Below are 26,586 nucleotides of genomic sequence, written 5' to 3'. Positions count from 1 at the left end.
TAGCAGTCATCCATTGCAGTAGTAGACCTTGGGTGGCATGAGCGAGGCATGTTATCGACAGTTTCTGTCTCTCTGTACTTCCTCCATGTCCAAACAACATCCCTTTGTTTCACTCCGAATGCCTGGACACTTTCCTTATTGAGAGCCCTTCCTGGCACAAAGTGACAATGCGGACATGATCAAACCTCAACATTGACTGTCTAGGCAGGGTTGAACTACAGAAAACATGAGCCGTGTACCTCCTTCCTGGTGGAATGACTGGAACTGACTGGCTGTCAAACCCCCTCCATCTAATAGGTGCCACTCATGCATGGTTTTTTACATCTTTGGGCAGGTTTAGTGATATCTCTGAACAGTCAAAGGGACTGTGTCTGTTATACAATATCCACAGTCAACATCTATCTTCAGGAGTTCTGGGAACTGGGGTGATGCAAAACTTGTTTTGATGTGTGTATGTAGTCAGATGATTGAGGTAAAAGTAGGAACGAATAGTATAGTTGCAGTATTTCACCTATTATCCTTAATTCCAATGTTAAAAAATTGAAAACAACTGAAAGATAAACATTTTAATAAAATTATGTGATTTAATTGCACATGACTTCTTATTAAAGTACAAAACATGGTTCCATATAAAATTAAACATTTACAAACACTGTTATGAAAAATGCCTGCTATGCTTGTAAAACATGCATGAAAATTGCACTTGCCAACAAATGTAGAACGTCAACATTTAGTTGACTTACACAGGAAATATGAAATTCCAAAATGACAATTTTACCGTATTGTGTATGTTAAAACTCTAAATAAAAAAATAATTTTCTCCAGCACGCTACGAATTAATTCAAGTTTTTCAATGATCTGTACTTCTGATCATTCTAACTTGCAGTAAACTTTTTCTTCTTCAGCTCTGACATATGTAGGTCCAGGAATATCATACAAAACTATTTTCTTAAGTAAAACAAATGTTATGTCTCCAAGTAAATTGAAAAACAAGAATTATAACTATTCACCAACAGTTTTTAGGTGCAACTATATTACAACCTACCAAGGACACTGAATATACTATCTTATTTAATGTGGAAGGCATTCCGAGCACTTTGCACCATTTCTTCTGACCACTGAAACCTTAAAAAAGAGAGACATTCATAATTAATCAGCAACACAACACCATTAATGTACTTATTAAAAACACATTTCTTATATGAGTGCATTGATACTATAGTTAGCATTCTGTGCATTAAGTGGCAAAAAAATTTTAAATATAAAAACAAATCTGTGACCATAATGGAGCATTACATGATGCATTGTCCCATGTTAGAAAACATCCACTTGCGATAACAACTGTTTACTGTTTACCATCATGAAGTGCTTACTTCAGCTTTTTGTTGTCCTTCTGCCAAATTCATTTATGACATGTGAAATAAATAAAACTGAAGGGCATCTTTTAGATCCTCTTACTATCAGCCCAAGTGGTCATGACTACCATTAGATCACTTATCAATAGGGAAAACTGCTTGACAAATGGCAATTTTGGTCAAATATAAAACAATAATCACCACACATTGTCCATTTTTGTTGTGTCTCTTGAACTATTAGACCTGCTACCAAAGAAATAGTACACTCATATGATGAAGAGATGCTACCAAGGAAGAACATGTAAGCTACTCTAAAAACTAAAAGTTAGCAAAGTTAGAAATCGTGGCGTGCTGAAGGACCAAAGCTGTCACAATAGAATGGAAGCAGGAGAAGACAGTTGCACTTCTATCAAATGGTGACTGCAATTACATGAAAGAATTAATGAAGAGAGGGAATTGTCCAGGAATCCACAGTAGCTGTTCATTACAAATGGCAAAGACAATACAAGTAACTGTTGCATATCTATGTTTTCAAACTGGTTAGGGAAACATTCCACGTGGGAAAAATATATCTACAAACAAAGATGATGTAACTTAACAAACAAAAGCGTTTGTATGTTGATAGAGACAATAACAAACACAAACACACACACAAAATTCAAGCTTTTGCAACCCACGGTTGCTTCATCAGGAAAGAGGGAAGGAGAGGGAAAGACAAAAGGATGCGAGTTTTAAGGGAGAGGGTAAGGAGTCATTCCAATCCCGGGAGTGGAAGGACTTACCTTAGGGGGAAAAAGGGGCAGGTATAAACTCGCGCGCGCGCACACACACACACACACACACACACACACACACACACACACACACACACACATATATCCATCCGCACATATACAGACACAAGGAGACATACGTAAAGGCAAAGAGTTTGGGCACAGGTGTCAGTCTGTCTGCTTGTGTCTGTGTATGTGCGGATGTATATGTGTGCGTGTGTGTGCGAGTGTATACCTGTCCTTTTTTCCCCCTAAGGTAAGTCTTTCCGCTCCCGGGATTGGAATGACTCCTTACCCTCTCCCTTAAAACCCACATCCTTTCATCTTTCCCTCTCCTTCCCTCTTTCCTGACGAAGCAACCGTTTGTTGCGAAAGCTTGAATTTTGTGTGTATGTTTGTGTGTCTATCGACCTGCCAGCACTTTTGTTTGGTAAGTCTCATCATCTTTCTTTTTAGATATATTTTTTCCACGTGGAATGTTTCCCTCTATTTTTTTTATATATATATATATATATATAAGATGATGTGACTTACCAAACAAAAGCGTAAAAAAAAAGTCTGCTTGTGTCTGTGTATGTGCGGATGGATATGTGCGTGTGTGCGAGTGTATACCTGTCCTTTTTTCCCCTTAAGGTAAGTTTTTCCGCTCCCTGTATTGGAATGACTCCTTACCCTCTCCCTTAAAACCCACTTCCTTTCGTCTTTCCCTCTCCTTCCCTCTTTCCTGATGAAGCAATCTCTGGTTGCGAAAGCCTGAATTTTGTGTGTATGTTTGTGTGTCTATTGACCTGCAAGCACTTTTGTTTGGTAAGTCACATTATATATATATATATATATATATATATATATATATATATATATATATATATAAAAAAAAGAAAGATGATGAGACTTACCAAACAAAAGCGCTGGCAGGTCGATAGACACACTGACAAACACAAACATACACACAAAATCTAGCTTTCGCAACCAATGGTTCCTCGTCAGGAAAGAGGGAAGGAGAGGGAAAGACAAAAGGATTTGGGTTTTAAGGGAGAGGGTAAGGAGTCATTCCAATCCCGGGAGCGGAAAGACTTACCTTAGGGGGAAAAAAGGAGGGAAAAAAGGACAGGTATACACTCGCACACACACACCTATCCATCCTCATATACACAGACACAAGCAGTGTGTGTATATGAGGATGGATATGTGTGTGTGTGCGAGTGTATACCTGTCCTTTTTTCCCCCTAAGGTAAGTCTTTCCGCTCCCGGGATTGGAATGACTCCTTACCCTCTCCCTTAAAACCCAAATCCTTTTGTCTTTCCCTCTCCTTCCCTCTTTCCTGACGAGGCAACCATTGGTTGCGAAAGCTAGATTTTGTGTGTATGTTTGTGTTTGTCTGTGTGTCTATCGACCTGCCAGCGCTTTTGTTTGGTAAGTCTCATCATCTTTCTTTTTAAATATATTTTTCCCAGGTGGAACGTTTCCCTCTATTTTAGTCATATATATATATATATATATATATACATAAAAGCAAAGATGATGTGACTTACCAAATGAAAGTGCTGGCAGGTCGACAGACACACAAACGAACACAAACATACACACAAAATTCAAGCTTTCGCAACAAACTGTTGCCTCATCAGGCAAGAGGGAAGGAGAGGGAAAGACAAAAGGATGTGGGTTTTAAGGGAGAGGGTAAGGAGTCATTCCAGTCCCGGGAGCGGAAAGACTTACCTTAGGGGGAAAAAAGGACGGGTATACACTCGCACACACACACATATCCATCCACACATATACAGACACAAGCAGACAAACTCTTTGCCTTTAAATATGTCTGCTTGTGTCTGTATATGTGTGGATGGATATGTGTGTGCGTGCGAGTGTATACCTGCCCTTTTTTCCCCCTAAGGTAAGTCTTTCCGCTCCCGGGACTGGAATGACTCCTTACCCTCTCCCTTAAAACCCACATCCTTTCGTCTTTCCCTCTCCTTCCCTCTTTCCTGATGAGGCAACAGTTTGTTGCGAAAGCTTGAATTTTGTGTGTATGTTTGTGTGTCTGTCGACCTGCCAGCACTTTCATTTGGTAAGTCACATCATCTTTGTTTTTAGGTATATTTTTCCTTCGTGGAATGTTTCCTTCTATTATAACCATATATATATATATATATATATAATAGAGGGAAACATTCCACGTGGGAATCATCCTGGACTGGAAAAACTGAACCATATCCCTGCCTCTCACCCTCTACCGACCCCACCCCACCCAACACATTCCCCACCCCACTTAGTCCACTTGCCGACTGGCCACTTGCCCACTTAAAGACCAAATATGTCTGCTTGTGTCTTGTATGTATGGATGGATATGTGTGTGTGTGCGAGTGTATACCTGTCCTTTTTCCCCCTAAGGTAAGTCTTTCCGCTCCCGGGATTGGAATGACTCCTTACCCTCTCCCTTAAAACCCATATCCTTTTGTCTTTCCTTCTCCTTCCCTCTTTCCTGACGAGGCAACCGTTGGTTGCGAAAGCTAGAGTTTTGTGTGTATGTTTGTGTTTATTTGTGTGTCTATTGACCTGCCAGCGCTTTTGTTGGGTAAGTCTAAATATATATATATATATATATATATATAAAAAGAAAGATGATGAGACTTACCAAACAAAAGCGCTGGCAGGTCGATAGACACACAAACAAACACAAACATACACACAAAATTCTAGCTTTTGCAACCAACGGTTGCCTCGTCAGGAAAGAGGGAAGGAGAGGGAAAGACGAAAGGATGTGGGTTTTAAGGGAGAGGGTAAGGAGTCATTCCAGTCCCGGGAGCGGAAAGACTTACCTTATGGGGAAAAAAGGACGGGTATACACTCACACACACACACATATCCATCCACACAAACACAGACACAAGCAGACATATTTGGTCTTTAAGTGGGCAAGTGGCCAGTCGGCAAGTGGACTAAGTGGGGTGGGGAATGTGTTGGGTGGGGTGGGGTCGGTAGAGGGTGAGAGGCAGGGAGAAGAGTTGGAGATGGGTGACTAGTAGCTCAAGAGGAGGCAGCTAATTTGCTGGTTAGGAATGCGGGAGGTAGGGGTGACAGGTGCACAGGCTGGGCATGTGATGCACAGATTATGGAACTGGCGGGGAATGGTGCATGCTGAAGGTGACATGGCGATGTGATTTTGGAGGGTGTGACACAATGGAGGGGAGGATACTGTTGGGTGGAGGTGTGGGGGTAGTGGGCTACCAGAGATTCAGGCCAGGATGGTTACAGCAGCAGAGGACACTGTTCAGGGTAACATCCATTGCTTAGTTCAGAGAAAGGATCTGGGGTAGCATGTCCCCCTTTTCAAGGCATGGTGATGAATAAACAAAACCTTGAAAAGGGATATGGTTCAGTTTTTCCAGTCCAGGATGATACTGAGCGTTGAGGGGGACACTCCTAGGAGCTGATTCGTGGGGACTGTCGGAGGAGTGGGGTGTGTGAAGATAAGGCACAGGAAATCTGTTTGTGTATTAAGTTCATGGGATAGTGCCTGCCTGCGAAAGCCTTTGTAGCGGTTCTATCTGCTTTATTTCTTCGTTTGTTGATTGTCCTCGGTGTCGACATACTGCGTTGCTAAATTGGCTGAAATGTGGGCTGACTACTGTAAATAATGTAGCCGACAGGTACACATTTGCGTTTCACTGATTTTCTTTCACTTTGCACAGCCCCCCCCCCCCCCCCCCAATAATACACACTAACATATGTATGGCCAGTGCACTATTGTTTAAACTTTCTGTAAGCCTCATTAATATTTTGCAGGCGAACCTCCACATACTGCTACAATAGTTTTCTGCATAACATCTACGAGCAGTAAAAAATACAATTACACAGTTCACAGTCCTTCAAAATTGAACGGTCATTGTCACTGCTTTAAGACACGGCCTATTGGTGTAACACTTATTTCACTGTTAAGTTGATACATTGTTGTCGTTCTAAGCAATACAGGTTCCTCGTCAAACTCGGCCATGGACTGACTGTCCCGTGACCAAAAATCGGGCCCTTATATATCCTCACAATAATAGGTGCAGAAACTACACATTGCTTGAAGTTTACTTTACAGAAATTACAATTAAAACTTATCTAATTAAATTAACAGAATACATCAAAAAATTTACTTCTTCTACTACAAGGTTTAGGCCGAATTATTTATTTAAATGATGAAATGAACATATAAAGTTATGTAAACAACACTTGTGATAAAACTGTTAATTAATTTGGAATATACTTCAAGAATACTAGCATTTCGTCTTCCAAATATTTACAATTAGTACAGAATTTATATTTGTTTATACGTCAACAATAGAATTTAACTTACGAAACAATTACTGATTTCGCCCTATAATGAAAGGTACTAAATAGTAACAGTCAAAATAAATTAGAAAATCAATTACATACATAAAACTAGGTTCAAAAGTAGATCTGCTGTTCTTTACTTTAAAATTGGGGGTCAACCGTTCTCTTTTGTGAAACTGCAGATTATAGTCATGTATGTTAATGGTAATTAGTTAAGAACAATATGAATTTCTAAGGAGGCGGATGGTAAAAGAAGAGGGGAATTAAAATTATCCCAGCTTGCTTTGTCACACCTTTATGAGACATTCAGCATACTGGGAAAGGGATTTCTCATCACTACAAATAGAATGTCCAAGGGAGCCACGGATATTTGGGATGGATTTTTTGGTGTGGATGGGATGGAAGCTGTTGAAATGCAGGTACTGTTGACATTTAGTGGTTTTCATGTGGACATAAGTGAGGATGGAGCCAGCAGAGATGTATAGGTCAACATCCAGGAACGTGACATGTTGTGATGAGTTGGTACAGGTGAAGCAGATGGGATAGAAGATGTTGAGGTCGTGAAGGAATGAGGATATGACGTTTTGTCCCTGAGTCTGGATCATGAAGGTACAGCCAATGAACCTAATGACCCATAAAGAGGCTGGTTGTGCCATGGATTTATTTGTATGCCCTCCCTTCAAAGGAAATCTATGACATAGGCATTGGCACCTTCATGGCACTCTCCTAAGCCAGGCTGTTTATGGGCCACATAGAACCTTACTAGTCTCCCAAAACCCCAAACTCTTGGTCTGGTTCAGGTTCATTGGTGGTATTTTCATGAGCCAGACTCACGGACAAGACACCCTATCATTATTCCTTCACACCTCAGCACCTCTCTCCCATCTGCTTCACCCGAGCCTCCTCAACCAAATGCATCACCTTCCTGGACTTTGATCTACACCTCTCTTATGACTCCATCCACTCCTCTGTCCATATTACACCCATCAACAGCAGCCATCCATTCCACACCAAACAAATCCCTTACACACAATTTGGCTTCCCGTGGATGATGTATTTGCTATGATGAGGACTCCCTTTCCCAGTGTGTCTAAGGTCTCATGAAGGCTTTCACAGGCAGGCACAACCCCCCCCCCCCCCCGCCCCCCCTGGGAGTGTGTCACCTCATCACCCAATATCACCCTTCATTGGAATAACTGATTCCTATACCTTGTCAGGGCTTTGTTTATGTACCATCAGGCCCTTAAATGAGAGATATGCTAACCAAGATCCTTCCCTTCCCTCCTGAAGTGGTATTTCATACCCCACCCAATGTACACAACATCACAGTCCATTCCTATGCTCACAGAAATCATTCCCTGTGGAAGATCCAAGTGCAAGACCTGCTCAATACACCTATCCAGCACTTCCTACTCCAGTCCTTTCACAGGCTTATAATACACCATAAGAGGCCGGGCCAGCTGTGAAAGCAACCATGCCACACACCATCTCTGCTGCAAACACTGCACAGATGTTTATGTCGGTATGACTACCAACCGCCTGTCCACCAGGATAAATGGCCACCACCAAACAGTTGCCAAGAACAATATCGACCACCCAGTGGCACAACAAGCAGCTGATCATAACATGCTCAATTTTTATGAATGCTTCACAACCTGAGCAATCTTGATCCTCCCCTTCACCACCAGGTTTTCTGGATTATACAGATGGCATTTGTCCTTGCAGCATATCCTCTGCTCCTGGTAATTGTCCTAGCCTAACACTACTGTAACCCACTGCCCCCACAACCTCCATCCAACAGTTCCTCCTTCCTCCACCCTATCATCCTCTCCCAACCCACATCCCTACATCACCTTCAGCACACGCTGCTCCCCGCTGGCTTTGATACCTGTGCATCACATGCCCAGCCTGTGCACTTGCCACCCGTCCCTCCTGCATTTCTAGCCAGCCTCCTCCGGAGTAGCTAGTCACTGACGTCCAACCACTACTCCCACCTGTTTACTCCCTCTACCCTCCCCCCACCCAACACAATCCCCAATGCATCTAGGGTGTGTGCGCGTGTTTGTGTGTGTGTGTATGTGTGTGGGCATGTGCACGTACACAGGTGTGCAACTATTTCTCTTTTTTTGTGTGTGCCTGTCGACAACTCAATGCTTTTGATTTTCGGTGAGTGGGTCTCCTTCAGTCCTAAAGCATGTACATTTGACTAGAACTTGCCAACAAATTATACTGCCTTCAGTCATTCACTCTAATACAGAGCTCTGCAAATTGCACTTTTATGTTAATCCCAAATGGACTGCGAACGGCATATGCATATTCACTGACTATCAAAAAAGATAATTTTAGGTTGAAGACCATGTGACTGACCTGGTACACATACATGTTGCACTATGAAGTAAAGTTCCACCAGACAGTTAAAGGTGGTTCCGCAGCCTCAGCACAAAGGTTGGGTGTGGGGTTTGTTTGAAGGCTCTTATCACCAATCTAATGGCCTGCTGGGGAATTAAAATCCAAGATCTTTACGTATTGTGTTCACGCAGAACCACAAACAGCACAGCTATATCTGCTGTAAACGATTCAGCAGTAAAAAACAAGGAAGTGCAGCCTCCCCAATTTCAGGCTATCCTTCCTGCACATCACAACCTCTTTGGCTGTTTTATGTTACATGCACTTCATTTGGCTGAAGGAGAAACCCAGTCAGACCAAAGGATGCTATATGTGTTGGTTTGTGACACGAACTGTTGAAAAACATAAGAAAAGAAACAGATTATTACTGTAAATAGGGTCACATTCTTTTGTGAGTGATAGCATCTTCTGAAAAGCTCCAGTACACATTTCTATAACAAAAAAGACCAATAAAAAGAGATGAAAAACTGTATTTGGGCTTTGTAGAGGTCCAGGGCATCTCAGGAATATTATTACATAAACATTTTATTCTTTTGTAATTTGGAACTCACTTCTGGTGAACTATGCATTAAGAGATTCGTCGTTTTGAACAATTCTGCTTCGGTAATCAGTTGGTTAAAAGGTTTATACAAACTTCTAAATTATACCATACTTTGAAACTTCTTACCTTTTTCATTGACACTACATATTGCATACTGGCTATTCACATGAATGTTTTCCAAAATGTCTCTTCAATCGAATGGAGAGAGAGAGGAAAAAAAAAAAAAAAAAAAAAAAAAAAAATTTACTACCTGCCACATGGCAACAGAGCTGCTCAAACAAATGAAAGGTGACACCCTCAAGTCCAAGTTCCAACAAATTGGACAAAATTATTGAAGGAAATGAGACTATTCAGGTACTCCAGTACAAATTCATCCAGAAAAAGAGACAAATTATAGTAGCGGAAAGATCAATGAAAAGCTGTAAAAAGCAGTTATTTGAAAATCTGACATGACAAGGAAAAACAAATACGCTAGCAACGCTGAAAGGGAAAGAAAAAGCAAATGACCATGACGAAGCATTGAGGGGGTAGAAAAAAAAAATTAGGTTCAATTATGTCAGATAAGTGGCTAGAAGCAAGTAAGAATATTAGTTGGAACAAACTCTATTCTTATCGATAACATAACACAGGGAGAACAAAAGCTACCTTTAAATTAGGCCATAATTAAAAGGTACTATGTATTTTGAAATATTTACTTTATGAGTCATAATTACAGTTGGGCATAACATTTTTATGTAAATAGGAAGGAAACTATCTGATCACAAGAACCAGTACTTATTTCAAGTAACAATATGTATGGAGTTGTCTACCAGTGCCAAGAGAGTCAACAGTGAATCTCATGTCACTTTCTATAGATAACACATTCCACCTCAGGTTACACCACTTTTCTTTGAAAAGAATTCCCTAGACTCCACAATCTGATTGGTTTAGGAAGATGAATGGACAAATATACTTGTTACGCAATACCCTGCCACAGCGCATACACTTCAACACAAGGGCTGTGACTTTACTATTCCAACTACTTGGACAACTTAACTCATGAGGTGTGGTCTCACAGACTGTGGAAAATTTTCGAACTTGCTCTCCAAGGACAGTTGTGATGGAATGCTTCTATACTCCCCTACCTTCCTTAGATTGCCAAGCCTATGACATTTTGTTGTCAGTTGCGTTATTGCTTTCTGTATTTACTGTTGACACATGTTATTGGTAGGTGTTGGAGTCTCTTAAACCGCACCTTGTGAACTATGTACTTGTATCCTTCAGTACAGTACCGTATAGCTCATTATGTGTTGGCATGAATGTGTCATTTTTAACTTTCCCGAGTTTGATGAAACTGTTAGTCGGTCTACGGAGGAAGTTGTCAATAATATAGATCAAGAAATAAGCAAAAAAGATGATGATTTTGCAATTGCCAGTGATCACAGTTCTGCTATCAAACAAGAGTATCATTCATTCAGAGGAAGCAGTTCTGGGAAAGTTGTGATGGAGACCTCTCTGCTTCTTCACTGAAATACTTAATCCATAACTGGTACACCTGGGTCCTAGGGACCTGAGAGAAATTTATTTTTTGCAGCACTGCAATATGTGCAGCAACACTGACTTGCACTCCTATGTACTCTCCCAGCATTCAGTTGGCTACCAGCCCACAGCGTTGTCACACGTGTGTCTCTGCTAGTTTTGCATCTATAAAAGCACATGGGTCCCAATGACCCAGTTGTACCTGCAGAGAAAGTTTATTTTCTTAACTGCACTCACAATATTTTGGATTTATTGTACTATATTTCATAAAAACGGGTGAGGAAGACATCATCAATACTCAGAACGAACCAGTGGGCAGTGATATTGATGATACAAGTGGAAGTGACAGCATGTGTTGTGCTCATAGTGTTTCGGTGGTTTGGATGAGTACAAACACTGAATTTAACTGGTAAAAACAATAAATGATTTAAAACCTGAGATTTTTAAGCAATTGCTGCTTTTTTTTACCATTTGCATAAATAAGGTATATCATTTGGCTGAAAATGTTACCATAGAATCTTCCCAGAAGCTATGCCTGCAGAAATCTTTATACTGTATTTGAACTTTTCTTTCGGTTTACAGCTTCGAAGAACAGTCCATTTTGATTGTAAATGTGTAATTACAGTTATACAGGTTATTGTTTGTAGCTCATGAGTAAGACTTGACAAATGTATGTTTTTCACTTTTTGTGCTTTAAGTACGTCACTGTCTTTTTATACAATTTATGGAAGAGATGACCAGAAATACTGAAACTAGCTTTGTATTAGGATTAATACTACCTTATTAAATAGTCAGTATTTAAATTTTATCAACTATGTTATTTTCTTCTAAAACCTGTTCAAAATTTATCTGGGTCCCGAGGACACAAGTGTACCTTGTGTGTTAACATTTTTTTCTGAACTTATTGGGTGGAATTTTTATGTGCAAATTTAAATCCTGGAATTTAGTTTTATTTGGGAATTTATTTGCTACAGTGATTGTATAATTTTTCAGACTGTAAAATTCAGTACTCTAACAGTCTATTTATGCACACTATTTTAAAAAAAATATTTGGACGAGTAAAAATGCTGAATTTAACTGGTAAAAACAATAAATGATCTAAAACCTGCGATTTTTAAGCAATTGCTGATTTATTTTAGCATTTTTCATAAATGTTCTGCACTCTGACAGTCTATTTATGTGTACTATTAAAAAAAACCACACAAAATTATGTGCTTTTGTATGATAAACAGCAAAATGCTGTAGGCTTTGTTTAGTGCAATAAAATAAACTTAAAGCATTTAATCAACACTTAAATAATTGTGAAAATGAATTAAAAATTTCAAATGATTTTTGCCTTAAATCTTGGTTTAAACATAGGGGTCCCACAGACCCCATCTCGTGGTATATATTACAGAAAAGTCAACTCGCGAGCTAAGGGTTAACATCTTGATGCTACACAGGTAGAGACCTATTCTGCAATCTCTGCATTTTTCTCAATCACTCCCCTGTTCAAAACTACATCACTTTAGATCTGTTTTTAATTTATTAATTTTTCTTGTAGTTTGAAGATTTTTTTTCTTTCTTTCCACAGCCTGTTCTTCTCAGCTTATTCCTACATCTCCTCTATGCTTCCATTTTCAGTTAACCCTCTATGGGATGTGGTATTCTCTGTAATGACATCAGATGTGGTATGCAAAATTGATCACATCACTTAATTACACTTGTTTTATTACATTTTAATAATTAAACACTTTATAAATGGCAAATATCTTCACAGAAAGATAAAGATGACATAAAAGAACAAGAACAATGATAATATTAACAATTCTGTTGTCTCGATCATCACTGCTGGAATGTGATAACAAATGAGAAATTTTACCAAAGTCAGAGCAGAAAGTTTGAATGTTCATCAAACAGATTGGCTTTTAACAAATTTTGCAACAATATTTTGTCAGTTTTCTCTTCACTGTGCAGGTATTACACTTCTTCCTCTTGACCCAAGTTTCACCTTCTACTTCTTCAAATGTCAGTCCATAACATTTTTGGATCTGCTGAAGGTCCGAATGAATTTCTGTGGTGTCCAACCTTCTTCACGCCAAATGATGCAAAACTAATGCAAAAGACAGTTGTTTCAGGAATCTTCTTCTTCTGATACATGTTCCATTGCTGCCAAAATAAAATTATTCATGCTTTTGTTCCACTCATATTGATCACTGCAAAATGTATAACCCTGGGCCAAAAGTGCTCATTTCTGGCAACATTGTATGAAGAGGTCAACTCATCCACAGTTCTGACTCAACCTTTTGAGCCATTATAAAATGTTACAATGGATTAGTTTTGTTTATCTTCTGTGTAAGCATCTACTGAATTAATCTCACACTAGGATCATATACATTTTTAGAATAATAGGAAACTGGAGTACATCATTTCTTGAGGTCAAAAAGTGAACTCTGGACAGATCTTCCTCTAGTGGTAGTAAACTTCGGAGGAATCTCGCACGTCTTATCTTCAAAACAAAAGAAAGATTTTTTCCTTCCTAACACTCCTATCAAGCCAATATTGGCGAACCACTCATCTGCAAAATTTTTGAGCTTACTGCTAAACAAATTCAGACAGTCACAGAACCACTTCTAAAGGTTGGTTGCTTATGTCATTGAATCCTTCCGATTCCAATTATACAGTAAAATATTCATGCATCCACAAGAGCAAATATCTTAATGTCTTGTTTGTTTGGCCTGCTGCATTTACATATTGGAAAGAGCTGCACCTTCCACAGAATTCTTCCAGTTTCTCATCTACTGTAACATTTTTCCTGGAGTATAGGATTTATAACAGTTCTGTACAAACATAGAAAATATTTCTCGAATTACAGTTATCTTAGTCTAAGAAATACAGCAACTGGCCACTTTTTTAAGTATTTTATTTATGCCACTACAAACTGCTGATTGCTGTATTTCTTAAAAGATCACGTTCCACAGCCACTGCGGTCAACTGGCAACAAAATTGATAAATTATTGCCTTTATCTTATGAAATCGTCTCCTTTCATCATGGATTGCATGACAGCAATGGCACTACATTATGAATTTGAAATACTTTACATTAATTATGAGGTGAACACTTTCCAGTACTGTCCGCATTGGCTACCCACAGATCTCCTAAGATTTTACTGTTACTACTGTTAACAGCAGCTAAAATAAGAGACTGATTAAGGCTTTCAAATCAATAACATCTGTTAGTTTTCCATCTCTCTCTCTCTCTCTCTCAGACCAAAATGAAGATTTGTTTTCTCAATATGCTGATTTGTTTACAGAAATATAATTGACAAAATGTCATCATCTATGAGGCAATTCCAGCAATTCGAAGCTGTTCTCACTGCTTTTGCTGTTCCTGTAGGCCTAGGTAACTTTCAGATAATACTACAGGCCATGAAGCTTACTCTCTCTGATGGTGGAACTTTATTTCATGTTGTGTCTTTGTTAATTCCAATATAACAACACTCATTTTTCTCAAGTACTTCTTCATCATCCATATTGTTGTGTATCTTGAAGTTTTCCCGGCGTATTGATTGGTCCATCATATTTCGGGCTTGCAGCCGGATCACGTTGACATCTTGGCACCTTTTGATATTTGTCAACGTGATCCGGCTGCAAGCCCGAAATATGATGGACCAATCCATATTGTTGTTTTCATGTTTCTGAATCTTTCTGCTGAACTTCAACATCTCAGTCACTCACGGTGTCCATTTTGTCTTCAAAACCATCTTTAACTTCATTATTATCCTATTCAAACACAGTCTTTGTGACTTCTTAAATATGTTCTGGCTCAAGGGGATTGAATGTATTACTGTAGCTTGCCATGATCGAGCATATCCCACCTAAAATAATAAAATTTCCATAAAATAATGCAATCCAACACTGTGTATCAATCTGACACCTACATTCCGACAGCCATAACACATCCATCAAATGATCCAGAAGGAAATAAATGTATTGCATGTTCTAAAGTAGCTGTTTACTTCTTACAAATTTATGTTGATAACCAGATAAATGTACTGTTGAAATGAAGCAGGAGTGGGGGCAATGTACCAAACAGAGCTATCAGCATATCTCAACGACAGAGCAATTGCTCCAATACAGAAGCACACAGCAACGAAAAGGGTTAAGAGAAGCTGCTAAGTCAAGGTGTAATTGCTCTAGATTGTTGACAAATAACTGATAAAAAATTTGGATGTTCATTAATTTGTTCAGCTGTGCTTGGTGAAAGGTTGATTACACAACTTGAGTTCTACCTGTTTCAAGATGTTATTTTTAAGTTTCCACTCTCTTCCTATTCCCCTAAACCTTGTCTGACTGAAATCCTGGCCAGCACTAAAACTCCTGAAGACTTCTATGCGCAACAATTCCTTGCTTCCTCTTGCTGGATGAAAGAGTGCTTAGTATAAAATGAGTGTATGAGTACCTTTTATTTGACTACTAAAACAATGACTAGTTTCGGGCCAAGACCCATTTTTAAATCATCATAACAAAGTCAAAATGGCATTTCTGAAGATGTCAAGACTGTACAGTAAACATGAGTATTATGTACAGATCTAATTATGTCCAAACTGTGGGGACCTTCAACTAAGTGTGTAATTGGCATATAATATGGTACTAATTGGTATGTCACACTGTTATCATTTTAATACTAAATATAAACATGTTTTGGAAAAAAAAGTGGTGGGGGGGTGGGGGGGGGGGGGGGGAGGGAGAGGGAGAGGGGAGAGGAGAGAGAGAGAGAGAGAGAGAGAGAGGAGAGAGAGAGAGAGATGTTGCTGCACACTTCTTCTTCTTGTAATGCAACAATGCTTTATATTTATCTTTAGTGTTACCATCTGTTAGTCCTACCTATCACAAACGGGGACCAGTATCTCTGAAACTGGCAATAGTTGTCAGTTTCAGATTATGAAACAAAACAGTGAACAGCAGCGTAAGTCATCTGACTTATTATCATAATACTGCCTCTTTTATTATCCAGAACTTTAAACAAGTTTCCTAAAACATTGGATCCTAGTGACGTACTAACAAAAGTAGGAAAAGCTGAATTAGTTTGCAGTAAATACATAGATTAAAATGAGAATATACCATGTAACAAGATGGAGGTTGTGGGAAACAAGAGTTACATAAACAGAAGGAATAAAGGGTGTGTCACAATACCCAAGTGCACATACGATACACAGAGAGGACACATGTGTCAATGGTACTGTTTGTGATGTACCTCAGCAGTAAAGGGAATACCTCAGCGGTAAAGGGAACTTGAGACGAATAATTTGATGTAGACCACTTGCAGTCTACTAAGGAGGGACACAACCTTGTACTGGCCTACAAAAACTACATACACTGTAGCAACTTCATCATGCGAGATTTTTGACATCAGCTATTTTGTTACTTTTACTAATTTAAACCTTTTCGTGAGGGTAATGAAAGCTAGAAGACTTAATGTAAATGTTATGCAAAAACATTTCACATTTACAATTCAATCTAAACTTAAAACCTACAAGCACAGTAGTAAGAAGTCCAGACATACAAAACTATTTAACTGTTCATTTTATACTTTTAAAATTAAAAACATTTCAACATAAAATTTAGACAAACATCAATTTTACATTTTATAGATGCAACAACAAGGTGTTTCTAATATTCGACGGCAATTTTAGTCAAAATCTCTTATAGCTGACATATGCTGTAGCTTAGGTGGCTTTTACAGGCCAATCCAAGGTTGTTTCCCAGCTTAGTAAACTGCAAATGTCCTATACATCAAACTGTTCATTTTGAATTGCCACACACCACTGTGGTACACTGTAAACAGTTGTCATACAACCTATATAACATAATAATATCAAAGCAGATATTGTAAACACTTACCAGTCTCCCCAGCCCATCGTTTTATTGGGAGCAGAGTTAGACGAGATTTGTTCCACATCCAGTTTCCACAAGGCCTTCAAAGCTCTCAGGGCAGCCTGAAATTAAATATTAGGTGGCAGAATGTATTACTTCAAATTCACACAAACGCACGCCCGCCTGCCCTTTACTTACTGCCAGATAAGTATTGGGAACTCATGTTCATTATCAGTTGCATCTTATAAATACTAGTTTCTGTAGCAGTACATAACACTCCAGAGACGTGATGTTTATCCTTACTTCTTCTTATCAGAGAACGATACTTACAAATGAAAATTATAAAATAAGGTGTTGCAGGTAAAACCACACATATCTTGTGAGGATTGTTATTTTATCTGCATGTGGTGAGTGATGCCGAGGGACGACACGAATCTTCAAGAAGGGATGGCATCTCACTAACTTCTTGGGAGGGCATAACTGCAGGGTGTGGAAACAGGAGTGCCAAGGATTGCTTACCTACTCTGGAGTTGTGCAGGTGTCTTAAGGTGCTATCTATAGTAATGAATGTTATGACGTGTAATAAATGAATGAAATGTGCTTCATATAGTCGGTGCCGAATGTTGGCACTGACCGAAGCTCTTTACATCATGCCAATGTATGGGTTATTCAAACAAATGGACTTTTTATGCTATTCAAGGGAAGTAAAAATTTGTTATAGAGTCTCTTAACAGAACTAGCAGTGAAGTTGTAGAATGACTCCAGTAACAATTTTCCAAGCAGTCACAGTCATGAACATAAAAAGTAAAGTGGTCTGCATAAATGATATTCCAGCATGTTCCTAACCACCATACAAAAAACATCACAATTAATAGCACATACCTAAGATGTTAGCTGATAAGGTTCATATAATCATCTAATTTTATGACTGTGGTAATCAGAATACAAATTTCGCTGTTACACATTATCCAAACTTATATAGTGAATATCCCTGTCATATAATTAGATAACTATATTATCAGAAATTGCTTTGGCACATGCTAAGAAACTGCTGATGATGGGCATGCGCGCACAACATTTGTACTGCAATAAATAAATAAAAAGAATAAATTAATGAGGACACAATTTACTTCTACATGCATTAATTTTTTTGACAGCAACTTTTTGATGAACATCAGTTAATGAAACAGATGAAAATTGATTAACAAGCAAACTCACCTGTTCCTGTGAGGCATCAACTGTTGATCCAACACCGAGACAAAGTGAAGGCTGGTTTGTTGCCAATGATACCAAACTTAAGAATTCATCATTAGGCTGCATAAAACAAGCAATATTTTGTTACACACATATTAACTTGATGACAAATAATATCTTACCTAATGACACTTTAAATTTGTTCATTGTTATGTACTTTTCTTTTTCATGCATAGGTGTGCCCCCCCCCCCCCCCCCCCCCCCACACACACACACAAATCTTTATTTAATTTTATCAGTTCTTCATCTTTCCTGCCAGCTTTACTGCTCTATGTGTTTACAACACTAGTCATTTCTGAACTGCTGTGTATCAATGCCTATATTTCACTCTAACACACATGCAATGTATGTATGCACTGTGTTAAACTTTCTTACTCTACACTATTTGTTTCTTGTTTTAATATATTTTATGACTGGGGAAGTGCAACTCATCTCATATGATAAGAGTTATATGAAATCGTAACTGAACTACTCTTAACTACACTAGAAATTATGTTGATTAGATACCCTTACTCATAGATTAATACACAGGAGAACCTCCTGAATGTACAATATATTGTGTTGGCCTGTAGCAGCATAATAAGAATTTGTGCTGATTACATCTGAAAGTGTAATTTGTCAGAAAGAGTTAATACTCAAAATAACATGTGCACACACATGCTCATTCTGCACCTGTCATCCTGTTCCACAAGCCATTCTCCTTGGGCACCCCTTTTCTGTAAGCTTGACACTGTTCACGTTTCTCACAATTTGTGTCTTGCACTCACTGTTTGAAGCAGTGCTTAATATGTCCGATGTAGAGTTTGCATTCACATCACAATCCATCAAAGTTTCTTAGCCTCCCACAATCAACACTACATCGACAGGAAAAAAAATGCAACACCAAAAAGTAATTAATGTACAGTGATGAAATTTCAGGAATACATTTGCCTAGGTAACATATTTAATTGATTAATATTGCAAGATCCCAGTTTAATGGAAGTGCAAGACAAGCTATTGTAAATGTGAAATTCGGTACATTAATAACCAATGTAACAGCCCGGAATGTTGCATTGCAAGCATGCAAACGTGCATGCATTGTGTTGTACAGGCACTGAATATCAGTTTGTGGGATGGAGTTCCATGCTTGTTGCACTTACCATTCAATACACGGATGGTTAATGCTGTCTGTTGACCACATTGGATTTGTCATCTGATGATGTTCTGTGTGTGTTCAATTGGAGACAGATGTGGTAATTGAGCAACCCAAGGCAACATCTCGACACTCTGTAGAGCATGTTGGATTACAACAGTGGTATGTGGGCAAGCGTTATCCTTTTGAGAAACACCGCCTGGAATGCTTTGGTTGCAGGCCCTCAACTAGCCTCCTTGTAACAAACACATGGCCATCAAGGCAGAACCAGCTGTCATCGGAAAAAACAACAGACCTCCTCCCTGCCCTCCAACGATCTCTCACTTGACACCACTGAAGCTGCAATTTCAGTGGTTTGGGTCAGCGGAATGCACACTGCAAGGCATCCTTGAAATAACCAATTTGTAAAAGTTCATTGTGTCACTGTGATGCCAGCTGCTGCTGCAATGGCTGCTGCACATGTAGAAAGATGCATCAGAGCCACACACCGAACACTATGGTTTTCCCTCTTGGCAGTGCCACTTGGCTGGCTGGAGCCCAATCTTCTTGCGACTGTACATTCTTGTGATCACCGCTATCGGCAATCATGGACAGTGGCCACATTCCTGCCAAGTATTTCTGCAGTATTGCAGAAGGAACATCCAGCTCCTCATAGTCCTATTACACAACCACATTCAAACTCAGTGAAGTGATAGTAGTGGCATCTTTGTCACTGTAAAGGCTTTCTTGACTAACATCAACTTATCATGTCCAATCTCACAATCTCAAAGGTAACAAATGCCCGCAACTGTTACAGCAAATATTTAAAGCAAACCTGATCTGCATCACAGTGGCACTACTAGTGCCACTCTTATGTAGCTGGTAGGATATTGGAACAAACATCACCTTTTAGATGTCGAAACACACCAACCAACTTCCGTTTATGTCACATAACTGCTTCTTAGTGTTGTTTTTTCTGTTAGTGTCTATCTGCCACAAAAATCCCTGATAATTCCACCAAAAGTATGCATATAGATGTCAAGTAGTCTTCCAAGAAAATGTTCCATTGAAGTCTTTGTATTGCCCATGACTCATAACCTTAGCTCCACTTCTAGGATACATTTTCCATTGGAACAACTTCCCATCATTTCTAAACAATCAACACTTTTCCTTTTAATGATAGGCATTTTCTTGAGCAGCCTGTAGAACTGCCATCCCATTTCACCCTAAATCACAAAACTATTTGTGATGATTAAAAGCAGAACACCTTTTTTTTTTAAGTTTCATACATGAAAATAATTGTCAAACATTTCACTTGCAATACAGAAATTTAATGCTACTTCTTTTTATTTTTATTCAATGACAGGTGGTTGGAACGTGTTGATCGTATCAGTTAACTCCTGTAACAGTTACTGCCAGAACTTAGTGGGTAGAAAAATCACCTCCCAGTTATTCTTAATACAGTAAGTGTGTAGATTGTCACATACCAATCTTACATTCATATCTATTTGTACTATGAAGTACAGTGAAGCCTATTTATACTTTACAATACTGATATTCTTGTCAGATTTTACAAGTCTCCTTTTTCATGAGGGTGGCAACAGAAGAGTCTCTGGAAATAAATGACAATAAATTCAGTGACATTATCTATTTATGTGTGTCCTTACTCCGATGTATTTTGATTCAACAGGGTCTGCTACATAAAATCTTATGAAGCAGTCTTTCTCCCCTGTCACTGTCAACATGTACATGAGTGAGACAAAAAATAAGTCCTTAAGTGAATCAGCAGAGACCAAGAACTATCAATGCAGGTGGAAACCAAAAAGCTACAGAAAATATGACCTCAATCATCCATTAGTATACACCAGTAAACCCAATTCTTTAAAGAATTGAACACTCATGTATAAAACAATTTCAAAAGTCTGATTACTTTACAAAAGAATTAATGTACTGAATATCTGGCATTAAGCATATAAGCAAGAAAAAGTTTAGAAAAGGTTTGAAATCATGCTTTAAGTTTGTTGGAAGTCAGTAACTGTTCTCATTATGAAACCTGGATGAATATAGTATGGGTACTTTACACTCTATTTCAACTAAAAACAGGTTTCCCCTGCATCTTAAGGCCTATGATGTCTATCTTCAGAACTGTGTGCTGTGATATAATTTTGCAAGAGCATTCAGTGGTATATGTGGATACTGTCTAACAAATTGTGTTGCAAATAGAGTCAGTGGTAAAGAAGTAATAAATTATAACATCTTGCCTGATACTGCACAAACTATGAAAACATAGTGACAAATTTTTTTCCTTTTATTGTTTCTTGAAAGTTTTTCAGCAAGAGAAAAACTCCACGAATGTTAGAAATTGTGTGTAAAGTTTGTTGTAAGTCACTAGGTCTTATTTTTAAATAATGGGTGAATATAATCTGGTTATTTGCATGTAGTGAATTATGCTGCTTCAAGATATATACACAGTTTCTAACTGTAATACTTGTCTTACTTTGTTAAACCTGTAACATAAGATTTATACCATTTAATGAGTAGATTCTAATAGCATTTTAAATTTGGTCAATAATTATATAATAAAAATAAAATTTTTGTTGCCCATGGAACCAGATATATAGGCAACCTACAATTGGAACTGGCTTCCAGGGAAGTCACTCAGTAATATAAATCCACTGAAGAAAATGTAGTACCACAAATACCACTCACTACAAAAATTCTCTTTTTTTGTTTCATAATATTCTATTCCTAATTTTCAATGGCTCATCCACTGTTCCCACCATTTCTCACCAAAATATCCCGGGATTGAAGAATAAAGTAGATGAGCTCCTGGTTTGTTTAGATGACATTGAATCTTATAATGTAATAGATATACTATGCCTGTCTGAGCATCACATTGTGTCTGATATGGAAAAGGTAAATATCAGTGGTTATAAACTAGCTGCACATATGAGTAGAGAGAATAAGGTGAGAGGAGTTGCCACACATGTCAAAAGCTGTGTAGAAAGCTTAGATACAAAATAGTTTTGTCTAGAGCAACATATAGAAGCATGTGCCTGTCAACTTACACTGAAAGAGGGCTCTTTTAATTGTAACAGTATACAGGTCCCCTTCATGAAACTTTCATTTATTCCTGGAAAACTTGGATGCCTAGTTGTGCTATCTGTCAGATAGGGGAAAGCAAATGATTATTTGTGGGGACTTCAATGTTGATTCACTGAAAGAATGTAATAGAAAGAATGACCTGTAAGTCTTGCTTGGTTCTTTCAATTTGACATCTGTCATTAATTTTCCTACTCGGGTAGTAAAGGACAGCAGCACACTGATAGATAATACTTTTATAGACCAAGATATGATTAAAAACATAAATTCTTGTCCTGTTGAGAATGGCCTTTCTGATCAGAATGCTCAGCTAGTTACAGTATATGACATAGCTCCATTCAGTAATTCAAAACTACCCTCCAAAGTTGTGCATACAATTAATGACTCAACAATTAGAAATTTCAGAGAAAATCTTCGGCAGTTAGACTGGGATGAGGTGTACAAGGAACCCGATGCTAATTTAAAACGTAACTTATTTCATGATACACTTGTAAGAGAATTTGAAAACTGTTTCCCCAAGAAAGTAGTTAAATCTAATTGTAAGATACTATGCAAAATACCTTGGCTTACTAAAGGAATAAAAATATCTTGTAACCACAAAAGGGAACTGTATCTAACAACAAGGAAGAGTAATGACCCAGAAACAGCCAAATATTATAAAAACTACTGTGCTACATTAAGAAAGGTTATTAAAAAGTCCAGAAGCATGTGCATCATGTCTGAGATTAATACCTCTGATAACAAAATCAAAACAATTTGGAATATTATTACAAGGGAGACAGGGCAACCAAGAGTAGAGGATGACAGCATCACCATCAAAGCAAATGGAAACTTGATAAACAACAAGCCGGAAGTCGAAAACATTTTGAATAATCATTTTTTAAGTGTTTTAGAGAAAATAGGATCTAAATGTTCATTAGAAGAAGCAAGGCAATTAATGGAAGAGGCCTTACCCACACCATAGGACCGTTGCTATTCACAATATACATAAATGACCTGGTGGATGACATCGGAAGTTCACTGAGGCTTTTTGCAGATGATGCTATGGTGTATCGAGAGGTTGTAACAATGGAAAATTGTACTGAAATGCAGGAGGATCTGTAGCGAACTGACGCACGGTGCAGGGAATGGCAATTGAATCTCAATATAGACAAGTGTAATGTGCTGCGAATACACAGAAAGATAGATCCTTTATCATTTAGCTACAAAATAGCAGGTCAACAACTGGAAGCGGTTAATTCCATAAATTATCTGGGAGTACGCATTAGGAGTGATTTAAAATGGAATGATCATATAATGTTGATCGTCGGTAAAGCAGATGCCAGACTGAGATTCATTGGAAGAATCCTAAGGAAATGCAATCCGAAAACAAAGGAAGTAGGTTACAGTACGCTTGTTCGCCCACTGCTTGAATACTGCTCAGCAGTGTGGGATCCGTACCAGATAGGGTTGGTAGAAGATATAGAGAAGATCCAATGGAGAGCAGCGCGCTTCGTTACAGGATCATTGAGTAATCGCGAAAGCATTACGGAGATGATAGATAAACTCCAGTGGAAGACTCTGCAGGAGAGAAGCTCAGTAGCTCGGTACGGGCTTTTGTCAAAGTTTCGAGAACATACCTTCACCGAAGAGTCAAGCAGTATATTGCTCCCTCCTACGTATATCTCGCGAAGAGACCATGAGGATAAAATCAGAGAGATTAGAGCCCACACAGAGGCATACCGACAATCCTTCTTTCCATGAACAATACGAGACTGGAATAGAAGGGAGAAGCGATAGAGGTACTCAAGGTACCCTCCGTCAGGTGGCTTGCGGAGTATGGATGTAGATGTAGATGTAGATTTGATACAATTGAAATTCCACCCACCTCTCCTTCTGAAATAAGGAAGATAATAAACTCTCTCAAGAATAAAAGCTCACATGGAATTGATGGCATTTCCAACAGGATAATAAAAGCTCGTCGCCAAGAAACAAGTGGGATTCTTAGCCACATATGTAATAGCTCTCTGAAGCAGGGTATTTTCCCAGATAGAGTTAAGTATGCCATTGTTAAACCACTGCATAAAAAAGGGGATACGTCTGATGTCAACAACTACCGCCCCATCTCTCTTCTAACTGCCTTATTGAAAAAGTAATGTATTGTAGAGTAGCTTCACACCTTTGTAAAAATAAAGTTTTAACAAAATGTCAGTTTGGTTTCCAGAAGGGGTCTTCAACAGAAAATGCCATATATACTTTCCCTAATGAAATATTAAATGCGCTGAGTAACCGGAAGTCACCTGTTGGGATTTTTTTGTGGTCTATCAAAGGCTTTTGATTGTGTAAATCATGGAGTACTTCTACATAAGCTCAAGTACTGTGGTATGAATGGGACAGTGCTCAAATGGTTTAAATCATACCTAACTGGAAGAGTGCAGAAAGTTGAAATAAGCAGTTCACATAATATGCAAAAAACTGGTGATTTCTCAAACTGGGGAACAATCAAGAATGGGGTGCCGCAAGGTTCGGTCTTGGGTCCTCTGCTGATCTTAATATATATTAATGACTTGCCATTCTATATTCACGAAGATGCAAAGCTGGTACTTTTTGCTGATGATACAAGTATAGCTATCACACCCAACAGACAAGATTTAACTGGTGAAATTGTAAACAATGTTTTTCAGAAAATCATTAAGTGTTTCTCTGCAAATGGGATCTCATTAAACTTTGACAAAACACAGTATATACAGTTCCACACAGTAAATGGAATGACACCATTAATAAATATAGATTTCGATCAGAAATCGGTAGCTCAGGTAGAATATTCAAAATTTCTAGGTGTATGCACTGATGAGGAGTTGAACTTGAAAAAACACACTGAAGATCTGCTGAAATGTTTGCGTTCAGCTACTTATGCTATTAGGGTCATTGCAAATTTTAGCGATATACATCTCAGTAAATTAGCTTACCATGCCTATTTTCATTCTCTACTTTCGTATGGCATCATATTCTGGGGTAATTCATCATTGAGTAAAAGAGCGTTCATTGCACAAAAGTGTGTAATCAGAATAATTGCTGGAGCTCATCCAAGATCATCCTGCAGACACTTATTTAATGACCTAGAGATCTTCACTGTAGTTTGGGCCCAAACTCTTTGTCTTTAAATATGTCTGCTTGTGTCTGTATATGTGTGGATGGATATGTGTGTGTGTGCGAGTGTATACCCGTCCTTTTTTCCCCCTAAGGTAAGTCTTTCCGCTCCCGGGACTGGAATGACTCCTTACCCTCTCCCTTAAAACCCACATCCTTTCGTCTTTCCCTCTCCTTCCCTCTTTCCTGATGAGGCAATAGTTTGTTGCGAAAGCTTGAATTTTGTGTGTATGTTTGTGTTCGTTTGTGTGTCTGCCGACCTGCCAGCACTTTTATTTGGTAAGTCACATCATCTTCGTTTATATATATATATATACTCCTGGAAATGGAAAAAAGAACACATTGACACCGGTGTGTCAGACCCACCATACTTGCTCCGGACACTGCGAGAGGGCTGTACAAGCAATGATCACACGCACGGCACAGCGGACACACCAGGAACCGCGGTGTTGGCCATCGAATGGCGCTAGGTGCGCAGCATTTGTGCACCGCCGCCGTCAGTGTCAGCCAGTTTGCTGTGGCATACGGAGCTCCATCGCAGTCTTTAACACTGGTAGCATGCCGCGACAGCGTGGACGTGAACCATATGTGCAGTTGACGGACTTTGAGCGAGGGCGTATAGTGGGCATGCGGGAGGCCGGGTGGACGTACCGCCGAATTGCTCAACACGTGGGGCGTGAGGTCTCCACAGTACATCGATGTTGTTGCCAGTGGTCGGCGGAAGGTGCACGTGCCCGTCGACCTGGGACCGGACCGCAGCGACGCACGGATGCACGCCAAGACCGTAGGATCCTACACAGTGCCGTACGGGACCGCACCGCCACTTCCCAGCAAATTAGGGACACTGTTGCTCCTGGGGTATCGGTGAGGACCATTCGCAACCGTCTCCATGAAGCTGGGCTACGGTCCCGCACACCGTTAGGCCGTCTTCCGCTCACGCCCCAACATCGTGCAGCCCGCCTCCAGTGGTGTCGCAACAGGCGTGAATGGAGGGACGAATGGAGACGTGTCGTCTTCAGCGATGAGAGTCGCTTCTGCCTTGGTGCCAATGATGGTCGTATGCGTGTTTGGCGCCGTGCAGGTGAGCGCCACAATCAGGACTGCATACGACCGAGGCACACAGGGCCAACACCCGGCATCATGGTGTGGGGAGCGATCTCCTACACTGGCCGTACACCACTGGTGATCGTCGAGGGGACACTGAATAGTGCACGGTACATCCA

The 26,586-nt window shown here is 39.2% G+C and overlaps 1 protein-coding gene across 1 annotated transcript in view; it reads right to left on the bottom strand.

Moving 5' to 3' along the window:
- Window positions 1-560: 560 nt before the first annotated feature.
- Window positions 561-26,586, bottom strand: part of LOC126173706 (double-stranded RNA-binding protein Staufen homolog) — a 170,239-nt gene continuing 144,213 nt past the window's right edge. Inside the window, exons 10-12 of the mRNA XM_049920978.1 lie at window positions 17,986-18,081; window positions 16,795-16,889; window positions 561-1,125 (exon numbers count right to left, since the gene is read on the bottom strand). Coding sequence (XP_049776935.1) covers window positions 1,068-1,125; window positions 16,795-16,889; window positions 17,986-18,081 — 249 coding nt within the window. The 3' untranslated portion in view covers window positions 561-1,067. The remainder of the gene's footprint in view (window positions 1,126-16,794; window positions 16,890-17,985; window positions 18,082-26,586) is intronic.

This window comes from Schistocerca cancellata, chromosome 1 (assembly GCF_023864275.1).
Source record: "Schistocerca cancellata isolate TAMUIC-IGC-003103 chromosome 1, iqSchCanc2.1, whole genome shotgun sequence".
Lineage (NCBI taxonomy): Eukaryota > Metazoa > Arthropoda > Insecta > Orthoptera > Acrididae > Schistocerca > Schistocerca cancellata.
Note: the sequence above shows the minus strand (reverse complement) of the source record. Positions and strands in the feature narration are given on the sequence as shown.